The 21,091-nt window shown below is 54.7% G+C and overlaps 2 protein-coding genes across 3 annotated transcripts; one reads left to right on the forward strand and one right to left on the reverse strand.

Moving 5' to 3' along the window:
• Nucleotides 1–240: 240 nt before the first annotated feature.
• Nucleotides 241–6,615, forward strand: TFDP1 (transcription factor Dp-1; the record flags this gene model as incomplete). Its single annotated transcript, XM_080689893.1, has 7 exons — nucleotides 241–354; nucleotides 618–761; nucleotides 1,182–1,250; nucleotides 2,455–2,606; nucleotides 2,902–3,068; nucleotides 3,891–3,969; nucleotides 6,468–6,615. The coding sequence occupies 7 exons, from the start codon at nucleotides 241–243 to the stop codon at nucleotides 6,613–6,615; spliced, it is 873 nt and encodes a 290-aa protein (XP_080546019.1).
• A 5,339-nt stretch (nucleotides 6,616–11,954) lies between these two features.
• ATP4B (ATPase H+/K+ transporting subunit beta) lies at nucleotides 11,955–18,758 on the reverse strand (the record flags this gene model as incomplete). 2 transcript variants are annotated; one of them, XM_080720033.1, is made up of 7 exons in its annotated part: nucleotides 11,955–12,116; nucleotides 12,590–12,691; nucleotides 13,589–13,645; nucleotides 14,436–14,635; nucleotides 14,741–14,854; nucleotides 16,474–16,602; nucleotides 18,647–18,758. In XM_080720033.1, 7 exons carry the CDS (start codon nucleotides 18,756–18,758, stop codon nucleotides 11,955–11,957), a joined length of 876 nt encoding a protein of 291 aa, XP_080576159.1. The 2 variants fall into 2 exon arrangements, with proteins under 2 accessions (XP_080576159.1, XP_080576158.1); XM_080720032.1 differs by having other exon boundaries at nucleotides 13,580–13,645.
• Nucleotides 18,759–21,091: the final 2,333 nt, after the last annotated feature.

The raw sequence follows: 21,091 nt of genomic DNA on the forward strand, positions 1-21,091 counted from the left end.
GCCCTGCAGCGGCCCACCTCCCCTCCACCTGAAGTCACAGGCTTACCACCTGGCCTCGGTGTTTGAAACGCCAACACCGCGGACGTCCTCAGTGCCCTGTCCGGGGGTGTGGGGGACAGGTGCAGCTGTCTTTGGTGTGAAGTGCATTTGGTCCCGAGTGCTGACGGCTACGTCTCTGTGTTTTGAAGGAAGCGTAACAGGAAGGGGGAGAAGCATGGCAAGGGCCTGCGGCATTTCTCCATGAAGGTGTGTGAGAAGGTGCAGAGGAAAGGAACCACCTCCTACAACGAGGTGGCGGACGAGCTGGTTGCGGAGTTCAGTGCTGCGGACAACCACATTCTGCCCAACGAATCAGTGAGTGAGCTGGCCCTGGTGTGGCACAATCAGCGGGCAAGGGGGCGTGCGTGGTCAATGGGACCCCTTGGTGTGGCACAGCTCCATCTTTGAAGCTGACGCGGTAACATATGTGCACAGTTCCCGGCACCCACCAGAGGTGAGCCCTGTCAGCGGCCCCACGGCCCCTGGGCCGGTCAGGAGGGTTGTGTGCCCTGAGGGCTTGTGGTCCATGTCCTTGAGCTTTTCGGGTTACTTAGAGAGTTGTGCTCCGTTCTCCCAAGGCTTACGACCAGAAGAACATACGGCGGCGCGTCTATGATGCCTTAAACGTGCTGATGGCCATGAATATCATCTCCAAGGAGAAGAAGGAGATCAGGTGGATCGGCCTGCCCACCAACTCTGCCCAGGAGTGCCAGAACCTAGAGGTGCGTCCACGCAGCTCCGCCTGCGCATCTCCCTGGCTGCTCGGGAGGCACCCGGCCTCCTGCTGGCCTGCCCACCTGGACCGGGTGGCCCTGTGCCCGGCAGTTTTGCGTCTGGCTCTGGTGCGTTGGCTCACTGGCTCCACGGGTGCTGAGCTGTGGGGAGGGAACAGCCACCTGACCCAGAGGCTAGACTCTAGTGGGGCTTCATTCTCCATCCTTGTTTGTGGGGTTTTCTTTAATCACCGTTCAAGAAAGGAAGAGAGGGGAGCAGGGGTACTTTTAGGAGCACAGGGCCGCTGGCCTGAGTCCACATTTGCCCCGTTGCTCTGCCCTGGCTCGGCAGAGCTGAGCCTATGACGCTGCACAGGTGGTCCGTGGTGTGTGTGATGCTGTCACGGTGATGTGTGGGTCTGTCCACAGGTGGAGCGGCAGCGGAGGTTGGAGAGGATCAAGCAGAAGCAGTCCCAGCTCCAGGAGCTCATCCTGCAGGTAGTGCCTGTCTGCAAGAGCCGTGTCGGCAGCACAGGTGTGGTGCCGTCCTCGTGTGGCGAGCAGGAGCTGCTCTGCAAGCCCACATGAACGTGCAATGCATGCTCTGAGCTTGTGCCTAGAGGTGCTGGCGAGGCGGGCCTGCATGTGTGAGCGGGTGCGCCCTCGGTGAAGGGCCTAAGTGGCAGTGGGGACGGTTCCTACAGAGCTAGTGTTGGGAGAATGCACTTGAGAGTCAGGCCTGCCAGAGGACCAGGTGCTATGCTGGGTCTTGTGGACATTGGCACCTGCTAGTCGGGACACACAGACAGTTGGGGCTGCTGGGTGGCATGGGAGCAGGGCTTGAGAACAGCCCAGGGTCCCGCTTCCAGGCAGAGTGGCAGTGAAGACCAAGTGTGTGCGAGGGTGTGCTGCGGGAGCCGCCCTCCTGTGCTCAGGGTATGCTGGGTCAGGGTATGCTGGGGCCTTCCAGGAGCATGGTGTCGGGTCTCAGGGTAAGAGGCCACCAGCCTGGGAGGGCCGCGGATCACCTCGAGGCTGGAGCATGGGCATCCCGATGTAATCCCCAGCTCCTCAGTGGGCTGGAATCTTACTGTGCCTCACCAAAGCCCCAGTGTGTAGGCCCCAGGGAGCTCATCCCCTCCCTGCAGGGCATTGAGAGAGGTCTCAGGAACCAGACGTAGAGGATGCTGGGGTGCACACCTCTACTCCAGAGTCGCCCATCAGAGGGGGTGTCCTCCTCCCGCCCCAGCACAGCCTCACCTTGCGCTGCCAACAGGGGCCGGGATGGGCGGGGACATCGGCCTTGGACTGTCAGTGAGAAGCCGTCTGTGCTTGTGTGCACTTGGGGCGCTAGAGACAGGCTCTGGGTCAAGCCTTTGTGCTAAAGGACTTTGGTGCTCCTCTCCTGCGAGGTTCAGGACTGGGACTGAGTGCTCTCCGTTAGAAGCTACCCTTCCTGTGTGGCCAGTGTGGGCAGTCTGTAGCTTTCACATTGCTGTTCCCCTCTGTCCCTCTTCTCTCATATCATGGGCAAATGCTCTCAGGCCTGAGGGTCTGGTTTCCCGTGTGTGTGCCTCCTGGCATCAGAGACCTGGGACTGTTGTGGGATGGTCTCTTGGAGCCCAGGCAGCCCTGATGTCCTCAGCAGAGGCCTGTACTTTGGGGTTAACTGCCACGCGGGTCAGCCGCTCCTCTTTTTCAGCAAATTGCCTTCAAAAACCTGGTGCAGAGAAACCGCCAAGCCGAGCAGCAGGCCCGCCGACCGCCTCTGCCTAACTCCGCCATCCACTTGCCCTTCATCATCGTCAACACCAGCAGGAAGACCGTCATCGACTGCAGCATCTCCAATGACAAGTGCGTCCACGGGCTTCCCTGTGTCCAGACTCTGTGACTGTGTGGAGCCATGCGGAGTGTCTCTGGCTCCTACGCAGTCCTCATGGTGACCAGGCGTGAGCCGTGGCCACACGTCCACACACGGGAGGCCTGGTTTCCTAGCACGTGCCCTGCCCGGAGTGTGGCCTGCCGTGTACACAACTCCGAGTTCCTAAGTTTTGTATAGAGACCCGGCCACTGGAGCCAGGTGGCAGGGTGGTTAGGGAGGCGCTCTTCCCCACAGGCCCTCTCGTCCTAACACAGCCTCTCCCTGCAGATTTGAGTATCTGTTTAATTTCGATAACACGTTTGAGATCCACGACGACATAGAAGTGCTGAAGCGGATGGGCATGGCTTGTGGGCTGGAGTCTGGCAGCTGCTCCGCAGAAGACCTTAAAATGGCCCGAAGTTTGGTACCAAAGGCTCTGGAACCATACGTGACAGGTCAGTCTCGCCCCAGTGCCATGCTGGGGCTTCTGGCCAGATTGCCCTTGTCCTGTGGCTGGGGCCCACGGGGCCTCGTGGATGTGGTGAAGGTGTTAAGCAAAGTCAGTTTCACTCTACAGGTAGAGCCCTGAGTAGAGACTGAGATGCTTTGGGGAGGGAAGGGGCTTGGCACTCCCCTTGGGCAACCCGTGGGTCCCTGTAGTAGCAGCCAACAGTGCAGCTTGCGTTGAGGAGGCCCCACTCCTGTAAGGGCAGCGTGGGGTGTAGCTGTCCCTGCGCTCAGCTCTGTGCCGGGGCTGGGAGGTCTCCACTTCTGTGGCCACAGAGAAGCCGCAGAGGCGGCTTTGTGCTGAGAGCTTGTGAAAGATGCCCATTCTCCTGTTGTCCCAAACTTGTAGTGTGGATGGATTACTGTGACAGAGGTGTCCTGATCCATCTTAGAGCATGAAAATCTGGCCTGCCGGTCGTGTTGGGACATGGGGTTCCTGCCCAGGTTTTGGCCTCTAGCGAGCCACATGCTGCATACCCGCCTGAGCCCGCACCCACCTGGCTGGCAGAGTCCAATGGGAATGTGCGCCTCTCGCCCTGAGCCCCGCCCTCTGCTGTCCGGTGGGTGTCACCGACATGACACGGAACGCCTTTCCTTTCCCAGCACATTTCGTGCCTTCTCACCCAGGCTGTGCTGGCACCCACTGGGGGGGAGCCTGGCTGCTGGGGTCTAGAGTCCCGAGCCGCCTGTGCAGGTGCGTACTGTCTCTGTGCATGTTCTGTGCCCTTCTCAGTGTGCTGCTTTTTGTCTCCTGTTCTCTTCCTTTGCAGAAATGGCTCAGGGATCCATTGGCAGTGTGTTTGTCACGACGGCAGGCTCTACGTCCAATGGCACAAGGCTTTCTGCCAGGTGACAGCCACTGGGGATGGGCGGCGGGGCCGTTGCCAGGCGGGACCCAGGGCAGGCGGCCACACAGTGCTAGTACCTGTGGAAGAAGCTCTCTTTTCTTGGTTTCTTCCTCCTAAAAATGAAAGCCAACTCATGGTTCTTATTTTTAAAAAATAGTAAGCGGTGTCTGCTGCCTGGTGCCGGGGCTGTGTGAGATTGCAGTGGGCGTTGACTCCTGCTCTCTGCTTTTTCACTGTACCGATTTATTGTGTGTGTTTCTAAGTTCCTGAAAGACTGTGTGTGGGGGTTGGTACTAGGGATGGAGCCCAGGGGCATTCTGCCTTCAAGCTATACCCCCAGCCCTATTTTATTTTTTATTTGGAAATAGTATCTCACTGAGTTGCGGAAGGCCTCATTAAGCTGCTAAGACTGGTCTCAAACCTGCAGTCTGCCTGTCTCAGTCTCCTAAGTACTGGGATTACAAGAGTGTGCCACCACATCCAGTTCTGAAGGACTTGTATTATTTAAATAAATGTTTATTTAACCTTTGACCTCACAATTCCACAGAGCAGAATAATGTCCTAGATATTCGTCTTAGTGCTTTAAAGATAAATGTAAGACTTTTTTTTTTTTCCTATACTGGGGATGGAACCCAGGGGCATTCTACCTCCGAGTAACACCCCCAGTCCTATTTTTTATTCTTTATTTTGAAACAGGGTCTCACTGCGTTGCGAAGGGCCTCACTAAGTAGCTGAGCCTGGTTGGGAACCGCAATCCTCCTGTCTCAGCCTCCCGAATGCACCATGCCCGGCTTAAGTGTAAGCACATTTACAGTAAATATTAACAAGACATTGGGCATGTTTACTTTAAAGTTGTATTGTCCTATCTTATAGTGCTACCTTATGCTAATCTGAAATGTTAACAACATTTTAGACATAATTCTACAGAATTGAAATAAAGTAGGAAGCTGTAGGTCTAGCAGGCAGGGTTGATCTAAGTTCTGTCTGTCTGTGGCCTATGCCTCGCTCCACTGGTGTGGGGCAGGGTCCACAGCCAGGGAGCGGGGTGGGGGGTGTGCAGGTGCCACTGGACCGAGCTCCTGGGCTTCCCACCATGGCTGGCCACAGGGCTAGGGTGGCGGTGGTGTGGGCGGGGCTCCCCTGGAGGTCAGAGGCCGGCTCTTTCTCTCTGTCCTGGATTTGTAGCTACACGTGGTGTGGTCTCAAGATGCTGAGCAGGTTAGTCTCAAGGTAGAATTTGAGTGTTCCTTAAAGTTTTATTGAAGGTGGTCCTTTCTGTTAACTAGCTGAGGCCCATCAGTTTTGTCCGTGAGGGAGGCGAAGCTATGACCCTCTCATAAGATCCAGCTTCAGCCAGGAGAGGTGCACACACCTGTCATCCCAGTTACTTGGGAGGCTGCGGCAGGAGGATCGCAAGTTGAGGTCAGCTGGGGCAGCTTAGCAAAATCTCTGAAAATAAAAAGCAGTGCGGGTATAGCCCAGTGGTAGAGCGAACACTCACCTAGCATGTGTGAAGCCCTGGGTTCCTTCCATCCTCAGCACTGAAAAAGAAAGAAAAAACAATTTCACTAGTGGCAAGAAAGCACAGTTAGGTAACTTACACTTTTCAGAATAGCTGAAGGAACTGGGTGTGGTGGTGTATACACGTAATTCTAATACTCAGGAGGCTGAGACAGGAGGCTCATTAAGTGTGAGGCCAGCCTTCACAATTTAGTGAGGTCCTCAGCACCTTAGTGAGGCCCTGTTTCAAAATTAAATAGGGATAGATTGGAGGTAGAATGCTTCTGGGTTCAACAGCCAGTCTAAGAATAGGAAGAGCTAGAGAAGAAGCCTGGGGCTAGGTTTTTCACAACTTTTGACTTGTTTTGCTTGGCTGGATTTCCCAGGTGTGGAGCCTCTGTGTCAAAAAGCAGAGCTCTGTTAGTTTTTATGATAGGGTGCTGATGAGTGCCACTGAAGTCCTTTGGACCCCTCCCCGTGGTGTGCTATGGAGAAATCTCAGGCCGGCTGCCCTGCAGCCGCACCTCTGGCTGGGCCTGTGTTGCTGCCCGCCTTTTCTATATCACATTCTATAAGTACATATGTGTGCACATACTCAAAAACACACATGCACGCATTTGCCATTTCGGGGCTGGGGTGCACCCCGGCTCACGCAGGCCAGACCATCGCTCTGCCACAGAGCCGCACCCAGGCTCACACATGTACTTCCACGGCACACATTCTGTCCTGGCCTGCTGCAGGCAGTGGCCGTCCTGAGAGGAGGGATCCCCCACTTCCCAGAGGGTGTGGGATTGTAGGAAGGCCGTGGTAGTGGACGGGGTGTTGGAGGGACGGCCTTGTGACAGAGGACTGGGGTTCTGTATCAGAGGTGCTCGAGACCCCCCCATTTCTGTGGCATGGTCTAAAAATCTGAGTTTTGGGGGGATATGTTCAGCCTGTCCTTGCTGGGTGGAGTGGGCCTCACGCCACTGACAGCCTCGTCTGGCCCTGTCCCCGCAGTGATCTGAGCAATGGCGCAGATGGGATGCTGGCTACAAGCTCCAACGGGTCCCAGTACAGTGGCTCGAGGGTGCAGACCCCGGTGTCCTGCGTTGGGGAGGACGAGGACGACGACGACGACTTCAATGAGAATGACGAGGAGGACTGACACCCAGCTGGCAGCCCCTTGGATTCAACTTCAGGAAACATTGTCTAGAGAAGAGGAACTTTTTTTTTTTTATTGTGGGGTTTTCTGTTTCTTTTTGGCCTACCCCCAAGAAGATACTGGTAAGCTATGGAATTAGATACGCACCTCCGATAAGCAAGGATTGTTCCCGCAGGTTCTGAGATGTGCTGTGGATGTGATTTGAAACCGGTGTGCTGATTCAGAGCCTGTGTCTACACTTAGGGTTCTGTGTTTTCTCTTTCTATCTTTTTTAGAGTCAGAGTTCATTTTTGCCCCTCACCAGTTCTTGGGTGTGCTGAAGAAGTTGTGCTTCTTCCCCACACGACAGTAACAAAGCGTGCCCTATTGTGGATGGGCCCCAAGGGCAGTTTGTTGGCAGTGTTCGGTGGCGCTGCCACTGGCGGGTAGTGGGCCCAGGACGCGCCGTCCCGTTAAATCATGCAGTGTCCAAAGAGCCGGCAGGTGGCGAAGCTCCACTCCAAACATCACGCGCCATAAATTTTACTACGACTTTACTTTTCCTTAAATTATATTTACTGTCATCCCATCAAGTTTGTAAATGTTTTTCTCTCTTGAAGCAACAAATTGCGAAGTCCTTTTTTCTGTTTGTTTGTTTCTGTTTGTTTGGTAAAAGTTTACTGCCACGCTGGTGCAGCTATGGAAACTGTCTGGAAGGTTTATTGCTTATGGTAAAATTTGCCTGATTTCTTACAGGCAGCATTTGAAAACTTTTTATTATATAGTTGTTTACATACTTATAAGTCTATCATTTAAAAACATGTACTGAAACAAATGTTGTATTTGTTTCATAAGCATCTTCCTGTAATCTATTATAAAATTGAAATTAAACATAGAGAATGTTTTAACAGTTTTTTAACTCAAAATTTGTCAATCATTTTTAATAGTTCTTTTTTTATAAAAAAAGGAATTTAAGGGCAGGCAGTCGTCTCTTTTAAAATTTATTCACAAAAACCCGTTAACTGCACAAGTTGCTGTCTGCTGCCTGTTCTGAAACAATAGACTTTTTATTGAAACACAAATAAACTTTTCTGTAATATTTTATGGAATATAAAGAGACTTTAATTGTTTGACTTGTTTAACTTGGCACTGTTAGTTTTTATTAATAAAACGCGCATGGGCATTTTAAGCGAGCTCCTGTTTCTCTAATTCAGAATGTTGTTTAGAAGTCGTGTGGCCGTAGCGGGAACAGGTATTCACTTGTTGAATGTTTCACCCTTGAGTGGAGGGGCAGGCTGCCGGGCCCAAGGTGTGCGGGTCCTGTTGCCTGCACCCAACCTGGAGGGGCCGGAGGGGCCTCCTGCGGAGCCGGCGCAACATCTGGGCCGGGTGCAGGATGCGGTGGGTGTGGGGCACCTCCTTCCGGGCGCTCATGAGGTGGGGAAGTTTATTCCTTGCCTTTCCTCCTCAATCCTTGAGGCAGATTTTAGTTTTGGCATTTAGTAAAGAATGAAAGCGTGAGGGGTTTTGGAAAGCTGGGATAGGAAGTAGGGGGTCCCTCCCTGCCCAGACGGCGGGCCAGGGGTATCGTCTGTTCATGTCACTGTCCAGGAGCCCTGCAGTCTGTTGACGCCCACAGCTTCTGCGGAGGGGCTGCTGGGGGCCCTGGACTGGGATGACTCTAGCCTTGGCATCCTCCTCCTTCCCCTCCCCTTCATTTTTCTCTTCCCCCTTTTGGGAGCCAAAATGCTGAAGACTGGGGCATGAAGAAACCGCTATGGGGGATTTAGGAAGGGACCGCGTGCCTGGAAAGAGCCCAGAAAGAGACTTCCAGTTTGCACCGCAGCTGATCATCAATGTGGACAGCCCGCCTCTATCAGAGAGCAACACAGAGCCCGGCAAACCCAGGAAGAGGAGGGTCTGCCTTTTAGTCACATTAGCAGCTCTAAACATCCAGTTTTTCGAAAGCCCCAAGTCATGCAAAGACAGGAAAGTGTAGCCTCTTTAGGGAGAAAATTAATGCTGTCCCTTGAAGAGGTGCCGTGGCAGCTCCTGGAGACAAACACTTCAAACAACTGTCTAAAGATGCTCAAAAAGTCGGATTCCACTTGTAATCCCACACTTGGGAAGGTGAAACAGGAAGATCAGAGGTTTGAGATCAGCCTCAGCAACTTAACAAGACCTTGTTTGTTTGTTTGTTTGTTTGTTTTTTGGTGGTACTGGGGGCGGAACCCAGGGGCTGAGGCTTTGAACCTATGCGATCCTCCTCTCAGCCTCCCAGACGTAGGGATTACAAGAGTGCGCCACCACGCCCAGCAACAAGACCTTGTTTGTGGCGCACTCTTGTAATCCCTGCATTTGGAGGCTAAGACTGGAGGATCGCGGTTCGCGGACAGCCTCAGCTACTTAGTGAGGCTCTCTGCAATTCAGTGAGACCCTGTTTCAAAAATAAAAAGTAAAATTGGGCTGGGGTTGTAGCTTGGAGGTAGGATGCCCTTGAGTTCAATCCTCAGTACAAAAAAAGGGGCGGGGCATCAATGTAAGAAGCCATAAAGAAGTTCAGGGTCTGAGAAGTACAGTGGCTATTTTACGATAGGACAGTTGGAAAGACTATGAGGAACAGAAAAAAATAATAGTTAAGGGACACATGGCACCAGCAAGGTACTGGCTGTGCATTCTGAGAGAATCAGAATATTTGTAGAGGGGCTCAGAGTTGTCCAAATTTGATGAAAGATACAAATCAATGCTGAAGAAGCTTAAGAAACTAGGTAAGATGAACTCAAAGAGACCCACACCGAGATACTGTGACTGGACTTTCAAAAGATTCTTGAAAATCACTGTCACGTACAGGGCTTCCCCCAAGGCACGCCAGGGCTGTCCTCTGTGGGGCCGTGACCAGCTGGCCAGTGAACTCAGAAGGAAGGGTGGAGGAATGAATGCGTGGATCTGACACAACAGACTCGGCCACCTCCGTGAGACCCTGTTTCAAAACAGTAGAGCTGGGTGTGGTGGAGCATGCTTATAATCCTGGTACCTGGGAGGCCAGGACGGAGGCTCAGGCCTGTGGCCAGCCTCAGCAACTTGTGAGGCCTCTGCAACTTAGTGAGACCTGTTTCAAAATGAAGGATAAAATATGGCTGGTGGTGTAGCTCAGAGGTAGAATGCCTCTGGGTGGTTTTAATCCCCAGTGCCACCAAAAGCAAAAAAAAAAGTAATTTCATGTTTTCAGCAATCTGAGGGAGGGGGCTGTGAAGTGGCAGGAGTTTTAAGTGCTGTTGAAGTCAGGCATATGGACTTCAAATTAGTGTTATAACTTTAGAATGTTACCTCTGCGGCAACTGCAAGATAAGCACTGTAGAATATACAGAGAAGGAAGAGAGGAGTCAATTTACACGCTCACTACAAAAAAATCACCTGGACATAAAAGAAGACGGTGGTTCAGAAGATGAGGGATAAATTAGTCCATAGGACATACAGGAGCATGGCAAGTGGCAGCATCTTTCCTTGCCAGTGATTACTTTAGATGCAAATGGAGTAAATTCTCTAGTTAAAGATTGGCAGAATGGATGACGCATATGGTCAACCTGTATGTCGTCTGTAAGACTTCTCGCTTTAGTTCTAAAGACAAAAAGGTCAGAGTGGAGCCGCAGGAAGTCCTGTCCCAGGCAGGTCCTCCTGAAGGACAGCAGGTGGTGCGCCCAGAGTAGGCGTCAGATCCAGGAGGCAAGAGATGCAGGGACATCGTATAGCATCAGAGGCTGAGTCAGAAGAACACAAAACCGTTACAAAAACACACCTGATGCAGACCAGGAGATACATCAGCAAAAGTAGAACTGTTAACAGACAGGAGTTGGGCCGGGCGTGGTGGGCACGCTTGTAATCCCAGCATTTGGGAGGCTGAGACAGGAGGATCGGGGTTTGTGGCCAGCCTCGGCTACTTAGTGAGGCCCTCTGCAATTCAGTGAGACCTTGTTTCAAAATAAAGAATAAAAAGAAATAGGGCTGGGGGTGTACCTCAGAGGTAGAATGCCCCTGGCTTCCATCCTCAGTACCGGGAAAAAAAAAATAAAAATTGGATGTTCATTTCAGTACGGTACTCCCTAAGGCAGGGCCCTGAAGTGAGCCAGACACGACTGGCTGCAGAGAAGGGGAGTCGGTGTTTGTGGGGACAGAGTTCTGGCTGGGAGGATGGGCGTTCTCCCAGACCTAGTTTATTTTAGTAAGACCTCTTAGGGTCTTAACTAAATTGCTGAGAACCATTCTAAGTTGCCGAGGCTAGTCTTGAACCTGCGATCTTCCTGTCTCAGCCTCCCAAGTACTGTGATTGCAGGTGTGCAGCACCACACCTGGCTTTTTTTTTTTTTTTTTTTTAATCTTGAGACAACAAGTCTTGCTAAATTGCCAAGGCTATCCTCAAACTTGTGATCCTCTCACTTCAGCCTCCCAAGTATGGGGATTACAGGTATATACTACCATACCCAGCTGATATTTAGTAAATTTTTCTCCCAGATCAGGAAAGACATGACTTTTTTATGTAGAATAAGAGTAACTTTGATAGGCTTTATTTTTACAACCTAGGAATTGCATTCTTAGAAGCAAGAATTCAGAGTGTATATTGTTGTAAGCCAGGGTTCACATCAGTGCATTCAGCTCTATGTTAACGTGGACGATACTTTATACTGAGTGTGGCAGACAGTGAGCCGCAGTGAGCAGGAGCTGCCAAGGGCGCCTCCGGGGCCTGGCATCACGTCGCAGCTGAGACTCCACTGGAAGCTGGGGGAGGAGTGCGTGGTGTGTGTGGTACCGGGGATTGGACACGGGCATTCTACCTCTGAAGTATACCCCTAGCCCTTTTTATTTTTTAAATTTATTTATTTTTGAAACAGGGTCTCTCTGGGTTTCTGAGGCTGGTCTTAAGCCTGTGATCCTTCAGTCTCATTCTCCCAAGTACTGATTTATAGGTGTGTGCCACCATGCCGGGTTTGAAAGTCATTTTTATTTTTGTGGTACTGGGGATTGAACCCAGAGGCATCCTATATTCGAGTTACACCCCAGCTCCATTTTATTTATTTGGAAGTAGTGTCTCGCCAGGTTGGTGGGAGTCTCACTACTTGGTGAGGCTGTCCTCAAACTTGCAATCCTCCTGTCTCCGCCTCCCAAGTACAGGGATTACAGGTTCACACTACCTTGCCCAGCCAGGATTGCGTAGGAAACCGGCCAACGCCAGCAGAGGGCACTGCCAGACAGGGAGCGGCGGCATGAAGGGTGGGCGAGGGCGGGTGGTCAAGGGTGGCCGCGCATCGGGAGGGCGTGGGCCTGCAGGCGCTGCAGACCAGGGCAGGCCACGGTCAGGGCTGCGGTCTTCACTTCAGAATCCTGAGTTTGAACTGCACCTTCCCCTCGTAGGGGTCATGGGGGTTGTCGAAGGTCACGTGATCCGCCAGGATCTTGCACACGATGGCGACCTCCGTGTCCGTGGGGACGTTGAGGAGCTTCACCGCCACCAGAGGGTTGCTGTAGTAGGGCTGGGGTGGAGACCCATGTTAAGCAAGCACAACTAACACAGGACGCGCAGGCTGCAGAGAGGCCCCTCGGACCTCCCGCGAGACCTGCAGTGCCAAGGAGCCCTGGGCCTGAGCCACTGCCCGACTTGGAGGCAGGAGAGCGGGCGCAGGGAAGGGCGCCAGCAAGCCTCAGTTGGGCTGCAGCTGACGGACGGACGCGAGTACAAGACCAAGGGCTAAAGCCCGCGTGCGGAGGAGGCGCAGCCTTGGGGCGTGCGCAGCCCTCCAGAGCTAAGGAATCAGGTGTGGGAGGCGTGAGACCCAGTTGTTTCCAGGTGGTTACAAGAACCTTGGCTTGGGAAACAGGCCAAGTGGTCAGAACCGCTAAGTCAGGCTTTGGCTGCGCTTTTGTGAAAAATGGTAGTTGCACGCCTTTTGCTCAATGGGAAACAACTGGTAGCTGCGGTCGGGGCGGAGCAAAGCCAGAGTCCTACCTGCGCTTTCTTTCCGTAGTAGGGGAAGTAGTGGAGGCTGAAGGTGCCGTTGGCCGGGTAGTACGCCACTTGCAGGGGTGTGGCGTCCTTGCGGGGTGTGTCCTGGGGAGGAGAGGCCGCGGCTGAGAAGAGGTGCCGGTGTGGGTGCGTGAGTGTGTGCGGGTGCTTATGTGAACGCTGCATGTCAGCGTGGCTGGGCCAGCGGGGTGCAGCAGCTCCCTGCTCGCCTCTGTCCCGTGGCCTCGCAGGTGAGGGGTGCGGTCAGGTGTTTAGCAGGTAGCTAAAGCGTATCAAAGAACAGACGAAGGGTGCTTTGGCTCTGTCAAGTCTCAGTCCAGCCTATGTGTGCAGCGACAACAGCTAGAACAAGGAGAACCAACGCAAGCAACCCACAGGAGGGAGAGGGGCTCTGGGAGCGGGCCCCGCGGGCCGCCCGTGGGGAGCGCCCGGTCAGCGTCACGGAGCCAACGGGGACCTGTGCCAGGGCTCAGTGCTGAGAGCAGACCTGGAAGATACTTAGAGGAAGCAAGCTTGGTTTCTTAATGTGGACTTAGAAAGTAGTTTTGAAAAGCGCTGGAATGTGCTGGAGGTCAACACCGGCCCTCGGTGGTCGCCACCTGGGCCTCCGTCAAACCACTGCAGCTGTTGGAGGACTGGAAAGGTGTGTGTGTGTGTGTGTGTGTGTGTGTGTGTGTGTGTGCATGCGCGCGCGCGCAGTCCAGGGGCATTCAACCTCTGAGCTATACCGCCAGCCCTATTTTAATGTTTATTTTGAAACAAGTCTTGCTAAGTTGCTAAGGCTGGCCTTGAACCTGCGATCCTCCTGTCTCAGCCTCCCATGTACTGGCTGGAAAGTCTTTTGCCACCCTGCCTGGGTGGAAGGGTTTTGTAGAAAATGAAGTGCAAGAAAAAAAAGCAGTGTGGTGGAGGAACCACGTAAGCATGGAGAGGTGCCGCCCCTCCTGGGTCTTGAGCGCCTCTCCCCACCACCCCACTCACCAGGAAGGTACAGTCCACTCGGGGCGCTGAGTCATTGCTGGGTAGGAACTTCACAATCTGCAAGGGAAGGCGTGGTGTACCCTTGCATGCAGGCTCGCAGGGACACCGCCCTCCTGTCCCCGCAGCCCCTGGAGGTCACTCAGCACACCACCTGCGGCTAGTGGTGCCGGGCCCGGAAGGCGTCCAGGCCCCTGTGTTGGGGAGAGGAGCGTCCAGCTTGCGTTGCAAGTTCCCTGGCCTACAGGGAACTGTGGGGGCCCCAGCTCTGCTCTCCATCCTGTTCAAGGGCCCCTATCTGCACCTTTCCGGGCTTCTCTGCCCTGACTGTCCCCCGAGCACTGAGCAGAGCTGCCGTTGGATGGATGGGTCAGTGCCCTGGTCATAGACTGTGCGGGGCAGCTCTGGGGAGCCCCTGCCTGCCCCATACCCTGCGACGTGTGCGGCACCCAGCTGTGGCTGCCTCCAGGCCTCAAGAATGGTGATAAACTGCAGCCTCCCAGGCGCTGACCAGTGGCCAGAGCCCACTCTGCCTGGCCAGTTCCTGTCCCAGAGGCTTCCACGTCACTTCTCCCTGCGCCCATGCTGTCTGTTCTCGTGGTGGGTGGTGACCCAGAGCCTGCCCCTGACCCAGATGCTCACAGACGCCCGAGCCCTGGCTCCACATGTGTCCCCTTGCGCAGTGTCCAGTGCAGAGGGCCCCAGTGCCCCTGTGGACCATTCTGGATTTGTGTCTAGGTGTCATGTGGTGGGCATGTGCTACGCCGGGGTGCAAGGGAAGCATCCCAGGAACCCCATGTGAGGAGGGTCCTGCCTCCCTGCAGCCGGCCCCAGGGCCCTCGAGACCCACCCTGTTCATTTTGATGATGAAGCATGGCCTTCCCTCTGGGAAGCCGAAGCTGGGGTCTGTCAGGCCTGAACAGTTCTGCAGCATGTCTGCGGTGAACTTGCAGGAGAACTTGGTGTGGTTCGGTGCCCTGAAGCTCTCCTGGAAGAAGTAGGCCTCAGAGGTGCAGTTGATGCTGTGCTGCTGGGCCGCAGGCGTGTAACCTGTGGGGCACACACCGCAGCGTCGGCTGGCGCCTGGCGAGTGGGAGCCCAGCCTGGCTTCTCTCAGAGCACAGGACCTGGCGGAGGGCGCCCAACTGATCCTACCTGCCAGGAAGCTGTGCAGCGTGTGCGTGAGGCCGGCCCAGGTCCTGTTGTCAGACATGTTGTAGGAGATGTCCAGGCCTCTATCCCCATAGACATCGGGCCTCAAGGTCACCCCTGGGGAGAGAAGGCCACCCACTGTCTTCTCCAGACGCTCATTGGCACCTGGGCCCTTGGTGGGACTTGCCAAGTCCCCTGTAGAACTGCTGGAAGCCAAGTGTGCGGAGCCATAGCTGAGCTGGGCCTGCAAGGGAAGCCGCAGGCCGTGCCCTGGGCCCTGGAAACTTGACAGCAGCCCTGCCAGGAAGAGCCAGAGGACTGCACCGCTGCCGTGAGGCGGGTCTGCCCCGGATGCTGGGTGTCCAGGCTGCACATGCTCTGGAGGAGGCCCTGAGCCTGGCCCAACTGCAGCAGGGCGGCCGGGTGGGCACAGACCGCAGCCCCGCTCTTCTGCCTTCCAAGGGGAGAACTGCTTGTGGAGTCTGCAACCGAGCCTCTAAGTAAAACAAAATCTGAACACTCAAAAAATAACAATAAATCTTCACTAGCCAGGCACAGGGGCGCAAACCTAAATCCCAGGACTGAAACAGGAGGATTAACAGGCTCAAGGCTAGCGTACAGTGGCTTTGCCAGACCCTCAGCAACTTAGGAAGACCCTGTTTCAAAGTAAAAAGGGTTGGGGGTGTAGCTCAGAGATAGAATGCCAGTACTACAACAAAAGTAAAACAACAAAAAACAAAAAAAAACTTCACTGATTTTGGTTAAGTAGAAAAGCAATCTAACAAAAGGTTGTAAAGGTTGTAAGAATATAAAAAAATGACAGTTCAAGAGAACTTTCAGATTGGGCACGGTGGCACACACTTGTTTTTTTTTTTTGGTGGCACTGGGGTTCCTGGAAGCCCTTCTACCTCCGGGCTACACTCCCAGACCTATTTTTACATTTTTATTTGGAAACAGGGTCTCCTAAGCCAGCGTGCGCGGCTGGCTTCGAACCTGCGCGATCCTCCTGTCTCCACCTCCCAAGCGCGGGGATCACAAGTGTGCGCCACCACGCCCGGCAGTGGCGCACACTTGTAATCCCAGCTCTTGGGTGGCTGAGACAGGAGGATCACAAGTTTGTGACCAGCCCCAGCTACTTAGTGAGGCCCTCTGCAATTTAGTGAGACCCTGTTTCAAAATAAAGAATTAAAAAAATAGGGCTACAGATGTAGCTTAGAGGTAGAATGCCCCTGGATTCTACCTCATCTCCAGTACTGAAAAAGAAAAAAAAAAAGTCGGCAGTCACTGCAAAAGCTATCAGCCACCACCCAGTCCACTGCACGCCTTTGTTTGTTTGTTTTGTTTTTTGCGTGTCTAGAGATGGAACCCAGGGGCGTTCTACCTCCGAGCCACACCCCCTGCCCTATTTTTTTTTTTAATTCTTTATTTTGAAACTGGGTCTCACTGAGTTGCAGAGGGCCTCACTAAGTAGCTGAGGCCGTCCGCGAACCGCGATCCTCCGGTCTCAGCCTCCAAAATGCTGGGATTACAAGTGTGCCCCCCACGCCTGGCCTTACTGCACGCCTTTGAGCACTCCTGTTTCTGGGAACACAGATGTGGAGGGGTGGGTCAGGTGTGATGTGAGCTCCTCCCTCTCCCTCACTCCCTGCTGGGAGGGGTGGCCTTCACACCCACAGCCCCGGTTGCACGCCCTGGTTGCTGCAGGGAACAGCTGGAAAGTGCCCTCCTGTGCTTACCCGGCGACTTTAGCTGGTCCTGGTAGTCCGGTGTGTAGGGGTCGATGGTCTGCATCAGCACAAAGATGCACAGGGCAAAGAGCCCCGTCATCACCACGTAGAAAGCGACGTAGTAGAGGCTGATCCACACTGGCCAGGCAGAGAAGGTCAGGCAGCAGCCACACAGACCCACCCATCTCCCCTCCTTCCTGTTCTCAGTGGCATTGGGTCTAACCCGGGGCTGGGCCTGCCAGGCCACCCGAGCTGCACCAGGCCACTTGAACACACCACTTCGAAACACACGTTTGGCGATGTGCGCCGCGTTCCCAAAGCTGCGAATCCAGGGCCTCTTGGTCCAGGACACTCTCACCGAGTGGAAGCCAGGGTCCTTCAGCCCTCCTGCCCCTCCTGCCCCAGGACCCACGTGGTCTCTCCCGCTTCCTACAGGGCAGGCAGAGCCCACCGCGTGGCGCGGCCCTTGTGCCCAGCTCCTCGCTGCTGCGGCAAGGTGGGCTGGCGCTCTGCCCTCGTGCGTCCACAGCCTGCAGTGGCAGGAGTGGACGGGAGTGACCGCCCGTCATGGAAGTGCAGCTGGACGAGGCAGGGCTGCTGCTCGTGGTGACTGACTGCATGGCCCGGCAAGGGCCCAGGTGTGAGCACAGCCCGGTTCTAGCCCAGGAGCCGGTCGGCCCTGCCTGGGCGTGTGGACTTAATCAAGTGAACAGTGCCTTGTGTGAGAGTTGACTTGAGTCCCATGCTAGGTGTTTTTGGGGCGGGCCTAGTGACTCTCCAGCCTGTGCCTCCAGCCTGGGGCCTTAGGCGGCGCACCAGACAGGAGGGAAGAGAGGGCGGCGAGGGCAGGAAAGACCCCCTTCCTTTCCTCCTCTGGGCATGAGACCCATGGGACCCCACTCCCCTTGCAGGCGGCCAGGGACGTTCCACTCCGCACCTCAGTGAGCTCTTTGGGGGAGGCAAGTGTTTATAAGAGCTTGCTCCTTACAAAGGAGGGTGCTTTGTGGTGACGTGGGCCTGTTCTTTCTGTCCCGATGGGGGTGGGATTCCAGGTGACCTCCAGGCAGCGGAAGGGACTCTGCGGCTACATCTGCCCACAAAGCCAGGGCTGCAGGGTGGTCGAGAGGCAGAGGCTGGAGAGTCACTAGGCCCGCCCCAGAAACACCTAGCATGGGACTCAAGTCAACTCTCACACAGGGCACCGTTCACTTCATTAAGTTCACACGCCCAGTTATCTGGTCAAAGACCCACCACAGCCTCCTTTAAAAGTCTTCTAAAACATTGTCAGTTTTAGAAACATAGTTTTAAGCCACTGTGGTGGCACATGCCTCTAAACCCAGTACTTGGGAGGCTAAGACAGGAGGATCAGAGGTTTGAAGCCAGCCTCAGTAATGTAGCAAGACCTTCAGTAACCTAGTGAGACCCTATTTCAAAATAAAGATAAAATAGGATTGGAGGTGTAACTGGGAGGTACAATGCCCATGGGTTGAATCTCCAGTGCCAAAACAAAAGGGAGAAAAATATAGTTTTAAGATGCAGTTCTTAAACATACAGATGAAAATTTGAGGCCAGTCCTTGGATGCCCCACCCGCAGAGGCGTTCTGGAATAGAAGGTCTCAGGGGCCATCTGAGGACCCTGGCTTCCTGCCGAGCAGTGGGGCTGACAGTCACGGACCGTCCTGAAAACAGGACCCTTCCTTAGGACTAAGGGGAAATCAGACAGCCAAGCCAGCTCTCAGTGTTGTGGGGTCAACAGCCCCATCAGAAAATTAGGGATTAGAAGGCTCACTGGCCTCCAAGGTAAGAAAGCACCGGGAGAGGGAGGCAGGAAGTCAGCTCCCCCACCCCAGGCGCTGTGGACAGCAGAAGTGCCAGTTCTGAAATACTAAAGCCTGTCCCAGATGGCCAGCGGCTCGGAGTGGCCAGTTGTGGGGCGACCACAGCTCCCTCTACCTTGAGGCAGGAGGAAGAGCTCAGTGCAACAGAAGCCCCAGCTCTGCATGGCTCCCCCGCCTCCCCAGAGCCCTCCAGGCCTCTGCCGGTCTCCCCGCTGGCTCAAGGCCCTCCTCCTGCGTTCCTTTCTCCAGCCCTGGATCTGAGAGCCTGGAGTCAGTCCCCACGTGTCCTGGACGAGCCTGCTGCCCCCTTATCCCGCACCACCCTCCACGGGGGCCAAACGTACGCCAGCGGACGGGGGTGCGTCCCAGCATCTGCCCGGTGTCCGGGTTCCAGCAGTAGTGCTGGAACTCCTCCATGCGCTGGCCGCAGGTCTTCTTCTCCTGCAGTGCCGCCATACCCGCGTCTGAGGCCTCCCCTCTGGCTGGGCTCTAGTGAGCCCAGAATCCTCGCGGGCCCTTATAGTCTCCCTGAGAGGTCACCAGCACCAGGAAGTGCTATCAGCCTCAGGATCGCCTCTCCAAACACAGGGGAGGGTCCCGCGGTGAGCAGTGCGCAGCTATCACACCCTCTGCCCTTCCCAGGCTCCGTCCCAGGTGCCTGGGCATGCCCTTGGCCGGTCACCGTGTTCTGATAGCGACCAAAGGGAACTGGTTCCGTGTGCGACCGGCACTGACCAGGCCTGCCTCTAACTCCTTCAGGGAGTCAAGCATGCAGGCTGAGGTCAGGGCCACAACCTTGAGCCCATCAGAAGGCCTGCGGGGGGCCTGAGAAGGGCCTGTGCGCTGCCTGGGGTGGCCTCAAAGCCTCGTCCCCTCACCATTTGTCACGCCCCTTGGCAGGTGGAGGGGCTGGTGGGGACAGGCCTGTGGGGCAGCACGTGAATGAGGCTGGGGCGTGTGACAAGCGGGCCTCTACTCCATTTCTCCCCTGGGGACAATGTCCCCCTGCCCCTGGGGGTGCTGGGTTCGGGCCCTTTAAGATTTCTTGTGTCTGGGCGAATTCTAGGCCGTGGGCAGGGCCTCTCAGCATGCTGTGTGTGGGGGGGACCCAGCATTGAGCCGAGGTTCTGATGAGGTGGGGTGCGTTGGGGAGGGGCTGCAGTGAGGGCCCAGGTGGGCGGAGGTGCATGGCAAACCATGGGGGCTACAGGTGTGGGTGTCTGCCCCCACCTGGGATTCTTAGAGCACCCGGCCTCAGAAGCGTGCCACCCAGGTGGTCCCAAGTTGCTACCAACTCAAGGGCCCTGGCTGGAGGTCCCTGTTGAACGGGTTCGGTGTAGGTGGTTCCGATGCGGTGTGAGGCTGGTGCAGTGCTGTGTAGGGGAGAGGATGCTGGGCAGGGCACCATCTCAGGGTGCCCTACACGGCATCGAAGGGAAACGTGGCCAAAATGGCAGGTGACATGGAATCACACCTATGACTCTTACTTTCCTCCTGCTCCTCCTCCTCCTCCTCCTCCTTCTTCTTGGGATTGAACCCAGGAGGAGCATTTTACCTCTGGGCTATACCCTTAACCCTTTTTATCTTTATGTTGATACAGGGTCTTGTTAAATTGCCAAGGCTGGTCTCGAACCTTCAATCCATCTGTCTCAGGCTTCCACGTACTGGGATTACAGGTGTGCACCACCTGAAATTACACCTGGCTGAGATGCTCTTGAGCAAAGGATGGTCTTTCTGAATGTCTTTGAAGTCAGTGTTCCTCATGGTGCCTGGGAAGCAGGCCTGTGTGCTATGCCGCACAGGTGTTATCAGAGCCCCTCCTGCGCATGCCCGTGGGAGGAGGGGCCGCTGACCTTGGCAGAGGGCAGCTTCCCTGCGCAGCTCTGTGAGTGTGGAGCTCGGGGCCCTATAAAAACCTAGACCTTCACCCCACCCTGCCTAGGAATATTCCCCACCACTCTAGCAAATAAACTGGACAACTTAGATGAAACAGACCACTTCCTTAGGAAACACAGCTCATCCAGTGTCAAACAGATCATTTTAAATTCCAAACTCTTTATTTATTTAGTTTTACTTTTATTGGTACATTATAGTCTCCCATGGCCGTGCAGTTAGTAGTTCTGCCGCGCGTGCACACAGCACTTGGCGGGCTCCCCCGGCTCCCCCCGCCCCCGCCCCACACAGGGATAGAGATTAACACTGGAATTCTCACGTAGGTGCACAACGTCAGGGGGAGTGATTCCTCCATGGGCCTCCTTTCCCCAGCTTCCCCTAGGCGCCTCCCTGGCTCCTCTGAGGTTTCTCCTTCGTTATCTGAGGTCCCTCTGGCGTCCTGATTGGCACACACGAACCTCCACTTCCTGTGACTGGACTCTCATTTAACAGTGCTCTCAGGCCCACCTGCTCTCCTGAATATTTTGTTTTTCTTTTTTGCTGAGTAGAAGTCCGTGGTGGGTATATCCCATGAGTTTTGTAGTCCGCTCACTGTTGGTGGACACATAGGTTGCTTCCATGACCTGGCTGTTGTAAGTTCTGCTGCCATGAACATGGGCACACATGTATTGTATAATATTCTGATTTCAGTGTCTTTGGAAGGGTACCCCAGAGTGGTAGAGGTGGATCATATGGTAGGTCCATTTCCAATTTACTCAAACAGATAATTTTAATAGTCCTATAATTATTAAAAAATTAAATTCAGCAGCCAGGCATGGTGATGCACACTTGTAATCCCAGGGAGGCTGAGACCGGAGGATCCCAGTTCGCGGACAGCCTCAGCTACTTAGTGAGGC

This window comes from Muscardinus avellanarius, assembly GCF_963383645.1.
Source record: "Muscardinus avellanarius genome assembly, chromosome: 2".
Lineage (NCBI taxonomy): Eukaryota > Metazoa > Chordata > Mammalia > Rodentia > Gliridae > Muscardinus > Muscardinus avellanarius.